The 16,500-nt window shown below is 46.8% G+C and overlaps 1 protein-coding gene across 7 annotated transcripts in view; it reads right to left on the bottom strand.

Annotated features, from left to right (window-relative positions):
• Nucleotides 1–13,060, bottom strand: part of exoc7 (exocyst complex component 7) — a 32,737-nt gene extending 19,677 nt beyond the window's left edge. For all 7 annotated transcript variants that reach the window (XM_078529082.1, XM_078529084.1, XM_078529086.1 and 4 more), the window contains exons 1-5: nt 12,922–13,060; nt 6,991–7,056; nt 5,530–5,714; nt 3,933–4,038; nt 172–394 (exon numbers count right to left, since the gene is read on the bottom strand). In XM_078529082.1, the coding sequence (XP_078385208.1) occupies nt 172–394; nt 3,933–4,038; nt 5,530–5,714; nt 6,991–7,056; nt 12,922–12,981 (640 nt within the window). In that variant the 5' untranslated portion in view covers nt 12,982–13,060. The remainder of the gene's footprint in view (nt 1–171; nt 395–3,932; nt 4,039–5,529; nt 5,715–6,990; nt 7,057–12,921) is intronic.
• Nucleotides 13,061–16,500: the final 3,440 nt, after the last annotated feature.

Genomic DNA, 16,500 nt, shown 5'->3' with positions numbered 1-16,500 from the left:
CAATAACCTCTCAAACTGGAGAACAGGAACCATAGCCCAAGAAGGTATGGCAGCACCTGCTGAGTTTTTCCAGGTATTTTTATTTTTGTTTTGGATTTCCAGCATCAGCAGTTTTTTGCTTTTACCCAAGAAGGTATTCACCATTTTAAAAACAGTTAACATCAGTTTTACCTAGATTCCTCCCATATTCAACCAGCCACATCGAAATGCAGATCAAATCCTGCAGGATATTTTCAGGAAGATGTTCCAGTGTCACTTCATCTGCTGTCTCAATCTCATCGTCTCCTGCAACCAGGTCCAGGATGACGACAGACGGCACAGCTTTGCTATTGCGAGTAAGGAGATTTCGGAACTCGGACTCCAAGGATTCCTTGCCTTTTTCAAAAAGGAATTTCTGTAAAACATGATACAAAGTTAATGTCCTTCAAAGAGTGTGAGTGTCATCCATTCTTCCTTCCCCCCCAACACAAATTTCTTTCAAAGAGGGGATCTCAGCTTCTTTACAAATGATAGCATCTTCTCATCTCCATGGCAGTTACATGCTCTATCTAGATGAAGTACAGTGATGCTAAGGAATGGAACCTTCTACTTTTGACACTTAGTGTCGGAGTCGTGTTATTTCCAGTCTGATGCACAGTAATGCTCCTGTTGTTCAGACCACCACTGTGGCCAACCTCCCCTTGTCTTCTAAAGACACCGACCATTGTTGGGATATGCTCCCAACACATACTGGCAACCCTCAGCTACCTCACCGTGTACAACCAATCCTCACATGTCTATTTAGATAGTGGCCGTCACCTTCCTGTTTGACTGCAGGAGGTAAAATAGCCAAGTTTAATCGCCCATTCAAACTTGTCACTTATTTTCCAATGTGGGGGTGGTAAAGTGAACAACAATTAGGATAATAATCTCTCTTGCCAAGTGGAGCAGCCCTAGCAGAAACTGAGCCTTGCAACTTTTGAATCATCCAGCTTGCTGTTATGATCTTCATGGGGGAACCACAAACCAAAGTAACTAAACCTGCTGAATGACCCCCAAATGAAGAAATTACCGACAAGATTTCAGTTTTTGCAACATTTACCTTAACACGAATCAGAACCAATGTAAATTAAACATGAACAGGCCAATGAAACGTCAAATAAAAAAGGGCAATTTCACTTTAAATAGGTCAATACGACAACGACACAGCGGTCACAAAACCCCACATCACTCCCCACAGACAGGTGCAATCTCTCAATCTTTCCAACTCAATCGATTCAGCCCTTGAGTTGCATTCACCATCAGTCTCAATGGTTCCTTTTCAACCAAGCATCAGAATCCAGTTCAACGTCTGGTCCTCTGCTACAATCTCTCAACTCTTTTACATGCCTGAGCTACTCGCACCACTTTTTAGGATTCAGTCCCTTCTAGCTTGCTCGGACATCACTTCCGCAAGAGCTGCTGGGTTTCTATTTTTCTTATTACTACCAATCAGAAAATCGACCATTTTATAGGCCTCATCTCTCAAATTCTGTGTGCTCTTCTTTCTGTCTCCTGCCTCTTTATGTCTGCATCTGTGCAATGATTCATTTCTCCATCAGCTCTCCTTTGTGGTTGGCCACACACTGCTTCTGTACCTTAACTCCTTCCTGTCGGTATTACTTCCAAGTCAAGGGTTGCCAGGTCACATGGTCCAGTATTTCTTATTATTCAAGAAAATTACAATTAATCCCTTTACAATTGATGCAAACTTTTAAAAGTCCTTTTCAAACATTTAGTCATTTGGTAGTACAGGACTTGGGTATTTCTGAAAAAAAAAAGGATGTCAAAGCTTTTTGTCTTGCACCCATCAGGACACTTCACAACAATACCAATATAAGGGGAAAACAACATTTATACTGCATGAGAGTGCTGATTGGTTGGCAAGTGGACCCTGATTGGTTGAGTCGTTGCCGTGAAGAATGCACCAGTTGATGGTGACTGCTGGTTAACTGCCAGCATTGTTTGAAATTTAAACCAGGCAGCTGACTGACTGGTCAAGGCATTGCCCCCTGAGGAATGAGTCAACGAATATCTGTCACTTAATTTTGTTTAGCTGAAACAGGCACGTGTGCACATGCTCTTTCCATCTGCAAAGAACAGGGCCCTGTGTATTAATATCTGTAGCTTCCAGAACATGCGAACGCACCACATTGCAAGCCAAACTGACAATCTTAAATTGGTTGTCAGTGTATCTCTTGGCACACTGAAGATTACTTAGCTGTCGTCCAATCGCGGAATCACATCTAATGTTGGACACTGTATTTTGAGTTTTGCAAACACAGGCTGGCAGATTTCTCAACTTATGGGGGTTCTCTACCACAGTCTACCACAAGCCTACCTTCACTGGTCAATATACACGTTGGGATTCTTACAGTTCCACATGCTATAAGATTGGTCTTGTTGGCAATCTTGTAAATAAGGCCAGAGCCATTTACTATGCAAGCTTGATGCTGAAATAGGGGCATCAAAGGCATCCTGCAGGATAATGACTACCCTGATTAGTTCATTTCACGCTACATATCACGCAAACTCATGAACAGGCCTAAGGCCATCACTTTCAGCCCTGAAAAGTGCCCATTCTACCCCAGATTACCCTGGAAGGGCAAAGCATCTCAAAAATTTGAGCAATGGGTGAAGCTAGCTGTTTCATGCTGCTACAATGCAGTAGCAACACAAGTGGTATTCACCATTAGCAGGATGCTGCCGTCAAGCCAAAATGACAACGTCGTGCCATCACACAAATGAGTAATGTGCTAGATGAATTTCAGTGCCACTGTGACACTAGGTACATAGGCCATATGTCCCATATCAAACAGCATGTCCCAGCCGCTGTTCGCAACAGGCAAGCTACAGACTGTACCCAACCAGCCCATGCTTGCAAAACTCAAATCAGTATCCAACATTAGATGTGATTCTGTGATTGGACAACATTTGCTAAAAAATTCTCAGTGTGCTACGAATCACGCTGACAACCAATTTAAGATTGTCAGTCGGACTCGCAGTGTGGCGCATTTGCCTGTACTGGAAGCTACATATATTAACGCACAGGGCCCTGTTCTTTGCAGACATTGCGCCTGTTTCAGCTGAACAAAATAAGTGACAGCCATTCGCTGACTCATCCCTCTGGTCAAGGCATTGCCCAATCAGGGTCGAGCTGCCTGGTTTAAATTTCAAACAATGTTGGCAATTAACTCTCAGTTGCCATCAACTGGTGCATTTTCCATGGCAACATCTCTACCAGAGTCCACTTGCCAACCAATCAGCTCTCTCATACAGTATAAATGTTATTTTCCCCTTAGACTGGTATTCTTGCGAAGTCCTGATGAATGCAAAACAAAAAGCTTTGACATGACTCTTTTTCAGCAATTTTCAAACATTCTTACAAACAATTACAGGTTCCACAGACATAGTCAAGAAATTACAAATTGTACTTACTATACTGCTTCCAGGACAAAGGTCATCACACTGCATTCACCCAGCAAGTCATTGCAGGAGGTCTGACACTTGCATTTCCCACACCAGCCAAGATGGTGACCTTGGAAACTGGGAATTTATACACTAAACACACACAGGCTGCAGGTTCCAGTTACAAGGCAAGCCACTTTCACACGAGGATCCTTGCAGCCAGCAGAGGAAGAGGCTCCCAGCCCATCACCAGTCTGACTTAGTTTCAAACTCAGGTTCCAGAGGTGAAAATACAATGTTCTAATCAACTATCCGAACCAATCTTTTGACAGTATTTGCTCTAGTCTTTCACATTTTTTAAAATAACTAATTATGTGTCCCCCTAATCACTCCAGGCTTGGAACAGTGGTGGGGGGTGGGGGGAACTGAATGACTGACCCTACTTTCCCCAAGTAGAAATAAAAGTCTATCACCGCATTTCACACCCAATTCCCTCTTCAACCTACCACCCGATTTAGTTCAGGGCTGTCTGGATTGTTGTCCTGGAAGTACTCCACTGCTTTCTGAATTCTCGCCATACAGCTCAGGTACTCCTCCAGTCTTCCAGCAGGACTGATTAGATAGATAGCAGGAGAGAGATACAATGAAACGGTGTCAATAAAACCTGCAACTTGAAAAGATGAATGCAATTTCCTGCCTTGCTCCCCTCAAAAGAATGTCCGTACTACCCCTCTTGACTGGACAATGTGAAGGTCAAATCACTGAGGAGGACAATCAGTGTAGTGAAAGGTCCCTCAATAGCATTTTGAGCTATTGTATGGAAGTTTACTGCAGAGAAGAGAAAATGACCATGATAAATTCAGTAATTTTTATCTTAATATAACTGTTGCCTCCCTGTCCCCACTGCCGGTTCATTCTGTATATGGATTATACAGTGAAACAACTCTCAGATATAGATTTTTTAAGTTAAATTTAACTGTCAGATAATATGGCAAGTAAAATGACAAGCCAAGTTGAAAAGGTCAAATCATGGCTGCAAGTAGTTAGATACAGCTGTGCCAAGTAGTAGCCTATTTAACAATGTTTTCAAGGCCAAACTACATTCAGATTGTCTTAATTGTAGACAGAAAATTAATTGGATACATTTTGAGCAATCACCCAACGTGCGACCATGGGGAATTTTAACAGGAGATGCAATTTTGATGTCACATCAGACCAGTAAAACCTTTGAACTGGAAACACACATGTTAATTAGCAGAACCAGAAGAGGTCGATCAGAGCTGCTGAGAGGACAGACTATGGCACATATGGAAACTCTGAGAAAGGAAAACCATCTATTACATTGACAGCCTTTAGAGGGGAATGTAATCTAACAAATTAATGCTTTAAACAAATCTCTCGATACCAGGTTTTACACACAGGACCAGAGGCTGGAAATGGGCGATAAATACATGATTCAGAAAGTCCATGTATACGATGAATAATACTGCAGTCTAATATCTAATTATGTAGCTTAAGCTAATTTGGAGTTAACATCCAATGGAGCAGGGCAGATTCTTAAGGAGCATCCAAGAACTGTGTCTCAAGCCCTTACAGGGCGAGTGCCTTGTGTAACCCATAAGACAAACACTGTACTTCAATGGTGAGACGAGTAAATGGGGGGCAAAAATAGAAGTAGACAAGAATAATTATGGTCCCTGTGGGGGTGCTCCCACTGGCACTTAGCTAAGAGCCGGGTACTGGAGATTCAAGGCAAAAGGCAAAAGCAGAAGCAATTGTACAATGGGTGAGCGGCGAAGGAACAGCCTCCACAGCTCTGGCAGCCGTGTCTTTAGCTGTCTGGAGCCTCAGCGTTGGAATCCCCCATCCCCACTCACCCCCACAAAGCTCTCCTTCTTTAAGGTCCCCTTAAATCCAGGTGGTCAAAAGCTATTAGAATGCTTCTCCTTTTGGCTCTGTCAAATTTTGGTCCGATCATACTCCTGTGAAGCACCTTGGGCAGTTTTACTATATTTGAGGCACTATATAAACAAAAGGGATTGCTGATGACCAGCGTGAACAGTCAGCGAATGAAATTAACTTCAACACTCTAATTCTGCTCACCCTTCTTTGATGATCTTCTCCGTGTCCTTGGCCACGTGGTAATAGCTGATGACGTGATCCAAACAAGACAGTGTTTTATCCACGTTATCCTGCAGGCGCTGCAGGTTTTCTGTCTGCTTGTGGACTGGAATGATAGAATTCTCCAACTGCATCAGTCGGCTTTCAAACGATGAAAGGATGGAAACCTGGAAATAAGAGATGGAGCAAACAGATTTTGATGCTATCCAATGCAATCTTCCTCCCAGCCCCTTCTCAGGGGACTGTCTACAGCCCCCCAACTGCTTCATGCAGGTGGCCATTATTCTTACGGAACCAATGAGTACTGGCAGGTTGCTGAAGCACAAGGCAGATGGCAACATTCATTCTTACAATTCATTCTTGAATATGCATAGGTGTGCTTTCCACCCATGGCTCAGTGGGTAGTTCTCACCCCTGAATGCATAGGTTGAGCACAAATTCTAGCTGACACTGAGGGAATGCTGCACTGCCGGAAGTGCCATCTTTTTGATGAGGCACTAAACCATAGCCCCACTTTGGTGGATGCAAAAGATCCCATGGTATTGAGGAAGCGTAGGGGTATGCTCCTTGGTTTCCTGGTCAATCATTTTCTCTGAATCAACATCACTAAAACAGGTTGCCTGATCAGTATCTCATCACTATCTATGGGATCTTGCTGTGCATAAATTGTCTGACATGTTTCCTACACTGCAACAGTTACAATACTTCATTGGCTGTAAAATGTTAGAGGTGTCCCGAGGTTACATAAGTCTTTCTTCCCAGGACAGAGCTCTGCACAGAAGTATATGGTTAGGTTGCTGCACTTGTAATCCTGAGCATTGAGCTAATAATCCAGAGAATGAGAGTTCAGATCCCACATAGTCATTCAAAAATTTGATTTGAGTTTTTAAAAAACCTGGAAGTACAAGCTGCCCTGAAGTTATCCAATTTTCGCCAAAACCGAACTGGTTCACGAACGGCCTTTTAAGGAAACTTGGCATCTGTACCCCATCTGGGCCTATATGTGACTTCAGTTCTCACACCATCATGGGTGACTCTTTAACTGCTCTCTGAAGTGACCTAGCAAAGCCAGTTAGTTACATCCAGAGCAACTAGTCATGGGGAATAAATGTCATGCTCACATTCTGAAAGCAAATTTTAAAAAAGCCATTCAGTGTGGGAACCCCAGTTTCTCTCAATATCCTGGGGACAGGGGATAAACTGTAATACCCACATTATAATCCCAGATCAAATGTGAGATGACAGTGTGAGACACTGCCATTTAGCACATGTGCATGACACATAGCTAAATCAGTCTCTGCTGTGTTTTTCACACCGCCCCCCCCTCCTTCCCTAACAGCCCATTAACCTGTCAAAGCTCACTGACCACCCACTCAGCATTGCAGGCAGCAATGCATTGAATATAGAAAATGCTGATTTAAACCTGAAGTGAAATGAGCTTACCATATTTTTTGTCAGTTGGTCACTTTTTTCCAAGCTCTCTCTTATGAATAACAAGGTTTCTTGCTCCTGTTTATAAGACACAAAAATTGTAAATGTATAATCAATTAGACACTTCAGCACTTGCTGCTTAATCATCAACACAATGGCACCGGAACTTCATTAATGTAGCAGTTGGGAGCATTGTAGGAAAGTGTGGGGACATCAGTCTCCCTTCACAACACCACCCCCCACCCCTCAACAGCCTACTGAAATCCTCATACAATGAATGAGTGAGGTGGCAGAGAGGTCTGTAAACTCAGGGAACAAACAGGGGCTGCAGGTCAGAAGGTGCCAAAAGAGAAGATTGAACTGAAGGTGGCACAAGGAATTGGTATTAACAAGTAAGGGTTTATACACAAATTCTTAACCTTACCAAACAGACCAGCAACTTGAATAAAAAGTTATCCCTCCTGCATATAAGGAATTCCCAGAACATAGCAAACTAGAAGTTATCAAGCACATACGAAGCTTTTTAAGGAGGCTTTAAATGGAAAGGCAAGAAACCTTGCCCATTGAAAGCATTCGATTGTAGAGATCAATGATAAAGGTCAGGGAACAAGTTACCTAGTTCCCACTTGTCCAGAGAACGATGTGTTGCAGTTTGTGGGAACAGGAACAAAATAGGCATTAACATTTTAAAAAAGGTTGGTTCTGCTCACAGATAAATGCACCCACTCCTGATCACTATTCAGTGACTGCATTAAACTAACCTGCTGGTGCTTGGTGTTCAGGTCACTTGGAGAGTTGCTGTCCTCAGTAATCATCAGTACATTCAAGAGAGGAGCAGAGAATTGTTCCTTCCTTTTGCTCATTCCCCAACCAGCCAATTAAAGACATCAGATAGCTCTCTACAGCCACCAGTACTCATGCCCTGGTCATTCTTTTCACATAAACCTCAATGATATTTGACTATGGAAAGTATCAAAGCTGAGCACAAACCAGTGCAGAGGGGTCAACAGAAGTTTCCCAACTGATGAGATGAGCTAACTCGACACAGACTGGAATTCACCAACAACCCATTTGTACAGTGCCTTCAGCATAATGAAACATTCAAAAATACATTACAGAAGCATTACCAAACAAAGTATGACACAGAGGCACATAAGGAGAGCTTGTTCAAAGAGGTTACGTTTTAAGGAAAGGAGGAAAGCAAGGTAGGGCGGCTTACGCAGCGAATTCCAAAGCTTGGGACCTCGGCAGCTGAAGGCAGGGCCTAGGATGGAGTAACTAAAGTCAGGGATGACAAGAGTCCAGAATTTGAACCTAGGACTTCCTTGCCTGTAAGGTTTGGGGGATCACTGAGCAATGATTTTCAGCCAGTAACAATAACTAATTTATTTAAAAAGAATGATGTTTCAATTAATTAACCAAGATCTGGTCAGAGTAAATAAGAACATAAGAAATAGGAGGAATAGGCCATTCAGTGCTTCGAGCCCGCTCCGCCATTCGATGAGATCATGTCTAATCTTCTACTTCAACACCATTTTCCTGCACTATCCCTCTGTCCCTTGATGTTTTTAATATATAGAAATCCATTGATCGCAGTCTTGAACATACTCAACGACTGAACCTCCACAGGCTCTGGGGCAGAGAATTCCAAAGATTTGCCACCCTCTGAATGAAGAAATTCCTCCTCATCTCAGTCCTAAATGGCCCAAATAAAATTTAAGTGGAGAATAATTCTTGTGTATGGAGTAAAGTATAGCATCTGGACATTGGTCTGAGCCCAAAAGAGTTACTGCTATATCCATATGTTTCAGGCTGTACACCAAAGCAGCGCACTCCCAAATACTCAGGACACAATGGCAGTATAAATTTAGCAACTTTGCCTGAAACAGGTGAGCAAACAAATAGTTTGCTTCATCTAGCAACTATAAGACAAAGAAACACCCTAGGGCATTTAATAAGAGAAGCAAAGAAAAAAGTGGATAGAGTCAGAGAGGAATTAGGAGAGATGCAAGATGTGGGTTTTTAAGGAGGGTCTTAAAGGAGGGGACTAGGGATGGAGAGAAGGGAGCATGTTGGGGGGAGGGGGGGGCGATGGTAGAAGGGTGATAAGTAAGCAACTGAAAGCATGACCATCAGTGGGGCAAAGGAATGGGGATGACAAGAGGCCAGATTCAGAGATATGGAGAGTATTGGCAGGGGCATGGGGTTGGTTGTAGAACTTGCAGGAATATGGAGAAATTATGCCTTGAATGGTATAAACATCTGGAAGAGAATTTTATTGACCAGGAGTCAGTTTAGGTTGGTTTTGCATGGAGTGATGGGTGAGCAGGACTTAGCCCCTGACACGGTACAGACAGCAGAGCTTTAGGTGAGCTGATGTTTATGGAGGGTGGAGTATGGGAGTCCCGTCAGAACACATTGGAATAGTCGAGTCTGGTGGTGTCAAAAGCATGGACAAGAGTTTTAGCAGCAGGTGGGCTAAGGCAGAGATGGGTGATGTGACAGAGGTGGAAGTGTGGAGTCTTTGTGATGGAGAGGGTGTCATGTCACAAGTTCAACTCAGTCAAATGGGACACAGGCTGCAAATAGTCTGGTTCAGTGTCAGGCAGCGGGCGAGGAGATGATGGAATCAGTGGCTAGAGAGCTAAGTTCATGATGGGGGCTGAAGACAATGGATCCAGCCTTCCCAACATTTAAAAGGAGGAAATTGTTTTCATGACTGGATGCTGTTGGACAAGTAGGTTGATTAGGGCAGTGGAGGGGTTGCAAGAGGTCTGATCAATGTCTGGTTGAGATCAGCTAACTTGGCTTAGCCTCCAATTTGAACCACAGCCTTTCTTTGTCTTTAATTCTGGCCAGATGTTGCATTTATTCATCATTAGACACTCCACTTGTCTTTTTTTAAGCCCTCTTCCATGAGTTTTCTGGGAATCATGGAGATTCAGTTGAAGAAATTTCAAGAAATGTACATTGGTGATTTCAAAATGACTTGTTTAAGAAGAGCACCGTCTTCAAGATGGTGATGTTTAATAAGTTCTATTTTCAGAACGCCTTATATAAATTGTCATTACACTGACGTGGTGAAAACTGTTCTTCATCCTCTATCTTACCACTGCCCCACAATCCATCAAAAATAATCTGAATTGTCAGCTACGGCTCAGTGGGTAGCACTCTCAACTCGGAATCAAACAATTGGGGGTTCAAGTCCCACATATTTCACAATATAGACTTAGAACTGAAGCAAAACAGTGGTAACACTACCCAGGAAAGGGAGGTAGCCAAAATGAAATAAAGACCCAAGTGAAGAAAAAGATTCAACCGTTGCTCCCCCACCCTCCATCAGTACCCCAGAGAACCCCCTCCCCTCTGCCTCAGTACCCCACAGAAGCCCCCTCCCCTCTGCCGCAGTACCCCACAGAAGCCCCCTCCCCTCTGCCTCAGTACCTCACAAAAGCCCCCTCTCCTCTGCCTCAGTACCCCACAGAACCCCCCTCCCCTCTGCCTCAGTACCCCAAAGAAGCCCCCTCCCCTCTGCCTCAGTACCCGACAGAACCCCCCTCCCCTCTGCCTCAGTACCCCACAGAACCCCCCTCCCCTCTGCCTCAGTACCCCACAGAACCCCCCTCCCCTCTGCCTCAGTACCCCACAGAACCCCCCTCCCCTCTGCCTCAGTACCCCACAGAACCCCCCTCCCCTTTGCCTCAGTACCCCACAGAACCCCCCTCCCCTCTGCCTCAGTACCCCACAGAAGCCCCCTCCCCTCTGCCTCAGTACCCCACAGAAGCCCCCTCCCCTCTGCCTCAGTACCCGACAGAAGCCCCCTCCCCTCTGCCTCAGTACCCCACAGAACCCCCCTCCCCTCTGCCTCAGTACCCCAAAGAAGCCCCCTCCCCTCTGCCTCAGTACCCCAAAGAAGCCCCCTCCCCTCTGCCTCAGTACCCCAAAGAAGCCCCCTCCCCTCTGCCTCAGTACCCCAGAGAACCCCCCTCCCCTCTGCCTCAGTACCCCAGAGAACACCCCTCCCCTCTGCCTCAGTACCCCAGAGAACCCTCCTCCCCTCTGCCTCAGTACCCCACAGAACCCCCCTCCCCTCTGCCTCAGTACCCCACAGAAGCCCCCTCCCCTCTGCCTCAGTACCCCACAGAAGCCCCCTTCCCTCTGCCTCAGTACCCCACAGAAGCCCCCTCCCCTCTGCCTCAGTACCCCACAGAAGCCCGCTCCCCTCTGCCTCAGTACCCCACAGAAGCCCCCTCCCCTCTGCCTCAGTGCCCCACAGAAGCCCCCTCCCTGCCTCAGTACCCCACAGAATCCCCTTCCCTCTACCTCAGTACCCCACAGAACCCCCCTCCCCTCTACCTCAGTACCCCACAGAACCCCCCTCCCCTCTACATCAGTGCCCCAGAGAACCCACCTCCCCTCTACCTCAGTGCCCCAGAGAACCCCCCTCCCCTCTGCCTCAGTGCCCCAGAGAACACCCCTCCCCTCTACCTCAGTGCCCGAGAACCCCTTCCCCTCTACCTGTGCCCTAGAGAACCCCCCTCCCCTCTGCCTCAGTGCCCGAGAACCCCCCTCCCCTCTACCTGTGCCCTAGAGAACCCCCCTCCCCTCTGCCTCAGTGCCCCAGAGAACACCCCTCCCCTCTGCCTCAGTGCCCGAGAACCCCTTCCCCTCTACCTGTGCCCTAGAGAACCCCCCTCCCCTCTGCCTCAGTGCCCGAGAACCCCCCTCCCCTCTACCTGTGCCCTAGAGAACCCCCCTCCCCTCTGCCTCAGTGCCCCAGAGAACCCCCCTCCCCTCTACCGCAGTGCCCCAGAGAACCCCCCTCCCCTCTGCCTCAGTGCCCCAGAGAACCCCCCTCCCCTCTACCGCAGTGCCCCAGAGAACCCCCCTCCCCTCTACCGCAGTGCCCCAGAGAACCCCCCTCCCCTCTGTCTCAGTGCCCCAGAGAACCCCCCTCCCCTCTGCCTCAGTGCCCCAGAGAACCCCCCTCCCCTCTGCCTCAGTGCCCCAGAGAACCCCCCTCCCCTCTGCCTCAGTGCCCCAGAGAACCCCCCTCCCCTCTGCCTCAGTGCCCCAGAGAACCCCCCTCCCTCTACCGCAGTGCCCCAGAGAACCCCCCTCCCCTCTGCCTCAGTACCCCAGAGAACCCCCCTCCCCTCTACCTCAGTGCCCCAGAGAACCCCCCTCCCCTCTGCCTCAGTGCCCCAGAGAACCCCCCTCCCCTCTACCGCAGTGCCCCAGAGAACCCCCCCTCCCCTCTGCCTCAGTACCCCAGAGAACCCCCCTCCCCTCTACCTCAGTGCCCCAGAGAACACCCCTCCCCTCTGCCTCAGTACCCCAGAGAACCCCCCTCCCCTCTGCCTCAGTACCCCAGAGAACCCCCCCCTCTGCCTCAGTGCCCCAGAGAACCCCCCTCCCCTCCCCTCTGCCTCAGTGCCCGAGAACCCCCCTCCCCTCTGCCTCAGTGCCCCAGAGAACCCCCCTCCCCTCTACCGCAGTGCCCCAGAGAACCCCCCTCCCCTCCCCTCTGCCTCAGTGCCCCAGAGAACCCCCCTCCCCTCTACCGCAGTGCCCCAGAGAACCCTCCTCCCCTCTGCCTCAGTGCCCCAGAGAACCCCCCCTCCCCTCCCCTCTGCCTCAGTGCCCCAGAGAACCCCCCTCCCCTCCCCTCTGCCTCAGTGCCCCAGAGAACCCCCCTCCCCTCCCCTCTACCGCAGTGCCCCAGAGAACCCCCCTCCCCTCTACCTCAGTGCCCCAGAGAACCCCCCTCCCCTCTGCCTCAGTGCCCCAGAGAACCCCCCTCCCCTCTGCCTCAGTGCCCCAGAGAACCCCCCTCCCCTCTGCCTCAGTGTCCCAGAGAACCCCACCCCCCTCTGCCTCAGTGCCCCACCCCCTACTTCACTCAGCCCCATCCCTGGACTTCTGCACCGCCCCTCCATTTACCTGTCGCAGTTTCTCCTCTATGTCCCTTTTCCTGGCCGAGGCGTCCTCAGTCGGTATCATGTTTGTCTCTATTATCCCTCCCGCCCTTCCTCTCACAGGCCTCAGGCTTGTTGTCCTTCACTCTACACCCGCTTCCGCCACGGCACTTCCGGTCCGTTGCCAGGTGACATCATCGCAGGGGGCGGGGATTGCTACCATGGTAACGGACCACCTTGTGCTGCATCTTCCAGCTTTCCCTCTCTCTGAGGATCGACAACTTGTGCAGATGTTGATATATTCCAGTATTTATATCTATCTTACAAATGTTAATTTTCTGTGAAGAACGCAGCAGAATATATGGGAAAATTTGCCAGCCATCAGTTTTTTGAAGTCTTATTTCTGGTTAATTTGCCAAAAAAGCACAACCCCAATAATTCTCTCCTCCAGTTCACTGCTTTCTTCTTGAAGGACTGATGTAGTGTCAGACTGAGCACTCTTGCTGCTGGTTGTGGGTTCAACAACAATAACCCGCATTTTTATTTAGCACCTTTAATATAGTAAAGCCTCCCAGTGCATTTCACAGGTGTGGCTGGTTGTCAGACAAAAATTTGGTACCGAGCCACAAAAGGAGATGACCAAAAGCTTTGGTCAAAGAAGAAGGGTTTAAGAAGTGTCTTAAAGGAGGAAAGGGAGGTGCAGAGTTTCAGGGTGGGAATTCCAGAGCTTAGGGCCCAGGCAGCTGAAGGCACCAGTGGCTACCGATGGTGGAACAATGAAAGCCAGGATCCACAAAAGGCCAGGATCGGAGGAGTGCAGGATTCTTGACAACTTGGGAGCAATTTCATTGTGGTCAGCAAAAGAGATGTAAAGACTACTTAAAAACAACTCTGAAACAGTGCAAAATAGACCTCCGTAAGCTGGAACAATTTGTTCAAGATAAGAAAGCATGGCAAAAAACCATCTTACAGGGTACCTGTTACGATGAAGCCCACCGCATCCCTGATGCCAAATGTAAATGCCAGCTGAGGAAGTCTCATCTGATAAATCAAGATTCCCAACCTGGTGACCACAGTTCAATCTGAAGCTGCTCATTTCCAGCAAAAATAGGTCCCATCGGTCATCTAAACACTCACTACAAGAAAAAGGGATGATATTCTGACTGTCTTCTTCAATTTCAAAGAAAAAATACACTAGAATACACTACACAAACAAGCTTCTTTTCAGAACCTCAACAATGGCCCTCAACACTGCTTGAAGTCACACAAGTTCTTTTGGACAGACGCAATTAACCTTTGATCATGTATCTTCAACCCTGATGAAGCTTGGGGAACCAAATGAAATTCACCATAAATCACAATCAAAGACCTCATAAAAGACCTAATGGGAGCATATCCCTTACCCTGATCTTCTGCACGCCTCATGGGCATCCCTAAACCTTATCCGCATAAACCATGGCAGATGCTTGATAAGACATAAGAAATAGGAACAGGAGTAGACCATAAGGCCCCTTGAGCATGCTCCCACCATTCAATACGATCATGGCTGATCTTGTGCCTCAACTCAACTGGTGGAGAGACCAAAAATCTAGCTATCTCAGCCTTAAATATATTCAGCGATGGGAGCATCCACAACACTCTGGGATAGAAAAATCCAAAGATTCACAACTCACTGAGTTGAAGAATAAAGAGTGAGGCACAAATGAAAAATGAAAAACTCTACTATGTGTGACTGTGGTCACCCAGAGCAGACCATGAAACATACAACAACTTAATGCCCTACCTTACTGAGGTAGCACATCAGTACATTCTGGCAGTCCTGATGTAATGATCTGGTTTAACAATCTGAATGTAAAATTATAGTTGTTGCTCTATTTTTAAATCAGGCATAAAAAAGGCTCCATAGGTAACATTTACCCTCTGTTTTCTTCAGCTTTACAGCCAAAGAATTATTTTTGAAGTGCATTCACTGTTGCAATGCAAGAAACGTGGCAACCAATTTGCACGCAGCAAGATCACACAAAAGATCCCATGGCATTAAGTGAAGAAGAGGAAAGCAGTTATCCTGGTGTCTTTGGCCAATAATTATACTTCAACATACATCACCAAAAAAGATTCATTCATCATCTATCTCATTGCTGTTTGTGAGATCTCACTGTGTGCAAATTGGTTGCCGCATTTCCTGCATTACAATAGTGAATGCACTTCAAAAGTATTTCCTTGGCTGTAAAGCACTTTGGGATAAGATGAGATTGTGAAAAGCTCTCCATATATATAAAATATATAAATGTACAAGTCTTTCTTTCACTTCCCACCCAAACCAGAAACATGCAATCTCCTGGAAGAGTTGAGAAAACAATTTTTTAAATCCCATACAAATTGGGATAACAATCTACAAAACTCTTCTCTGGTTTCCAACTTGAAATGCAGCATATGGGTTCATATCCCAAAAGGTGAGTTTCCAATCTCAACCATATCGTTAAGGACTGGGAAGTCTGATCCAGCTGATAGCCAGATGTTCTCCAATGGTCAGGGTGCCAGCAATAGCCAGCCATATAATAGCATCAGGTGGCTTTGTAAATAAATACATTGTACAGTTTAAGATTAAGCCCTACAGACTAGAGATATACTTTCAATTGTTAGATCGTGCTAAATTATTTGATCACAACTGGGAATAGCAGCACACTGCAAATGGTCTCTTAATCTAGGGAGGGAAGAGCCAGGATTCCCATTCCCAGGAAAGTGGTTTGGGATGAGATTTGGCTCATTGAGAGAGGATCAGGCTATATTTTGGAAAGTCTATTTGTGTGGATATTTGTGGGAAGTTAGAATCAAGCTCAATTACAATATCCTGGAAAAACTCAGCAAATCTGGCAGTATCGGCGTGAAGAAAAGAGTTGACATTTCGAGTCCTCATGACCCTTTGGCAGAACTGAGTAAAGTTAGGAGAGGGGTGAAATATAAGCTGGTTTAAGGTTGGGGGTGGGGTGGGGTGGGGGGAGAGAAGTTGGGGGGGGTGGTGGTTGTAGGGACAAGCAAGCAGTGAAAGCGAGTTTTAGTAAACACCTTGACAAACACCAGGAGAGAAATGGAAAGCAATGGAGGTGAACAAGGCAGAAGAGACAGGCGGAAATCCTGTCCGAGAGCAGATCAATACTTCTTCAAGGTAGGCATTTCTTGAAGAGGAGTGGCAGTCAATTAAACACAGTGACTGCCACTCCTCTTCAAGAAATGCCTACCTTGAAGAAGTATTGCTCTGCTCTCCGACAGGATTTCCGCCTGTCTCTTCTGCCTTGTTCACCTTCATTGCTTTCCATTTCACTCCTGGTGTTTGACAAGGTGTTTACTAAAACTCGCTTTCACTGCTTGCTTGTCCCTACAACCACCCACCCCCCCCAACTTCTCTCCCCCCACCCCCAACCTTAAACCAGCTTATATTTCACCCCTCTCCTAACTTTACTCAGTTCTGCCGAAGGGTCATGAGGACTCGAAACGTCAACTCTTTTCTTCTCCGCTGATGCTGCCAGACTTGCTGAGTTTTTCCAGGTAATTCTGTTTTTGTTTTGGATTTCCAGCAACTGCAGTAGTTTTTTGTTTTTATCAA

Source organism: Cetorhinus maximus, chromosome 24 (assembly GCF_964194155.1).
Source record: "Cetorhinus maximus chromosome 24, sCetMax3.hap1.1, whole genome shotgun sequence".
Classification (NCBI taxonomy): Eukaryota; Metazoa; Chordata; class Chondrichthyes; order Lamniformes; family Cetorhinidae; genus Cetorhinus; species Cetorhinus maximus.
The sequence above is the reverse complement of the archived record's forward strand: the minus strand, read 5'-3'. Positions and strand labels throughout refer to the sequence as shown.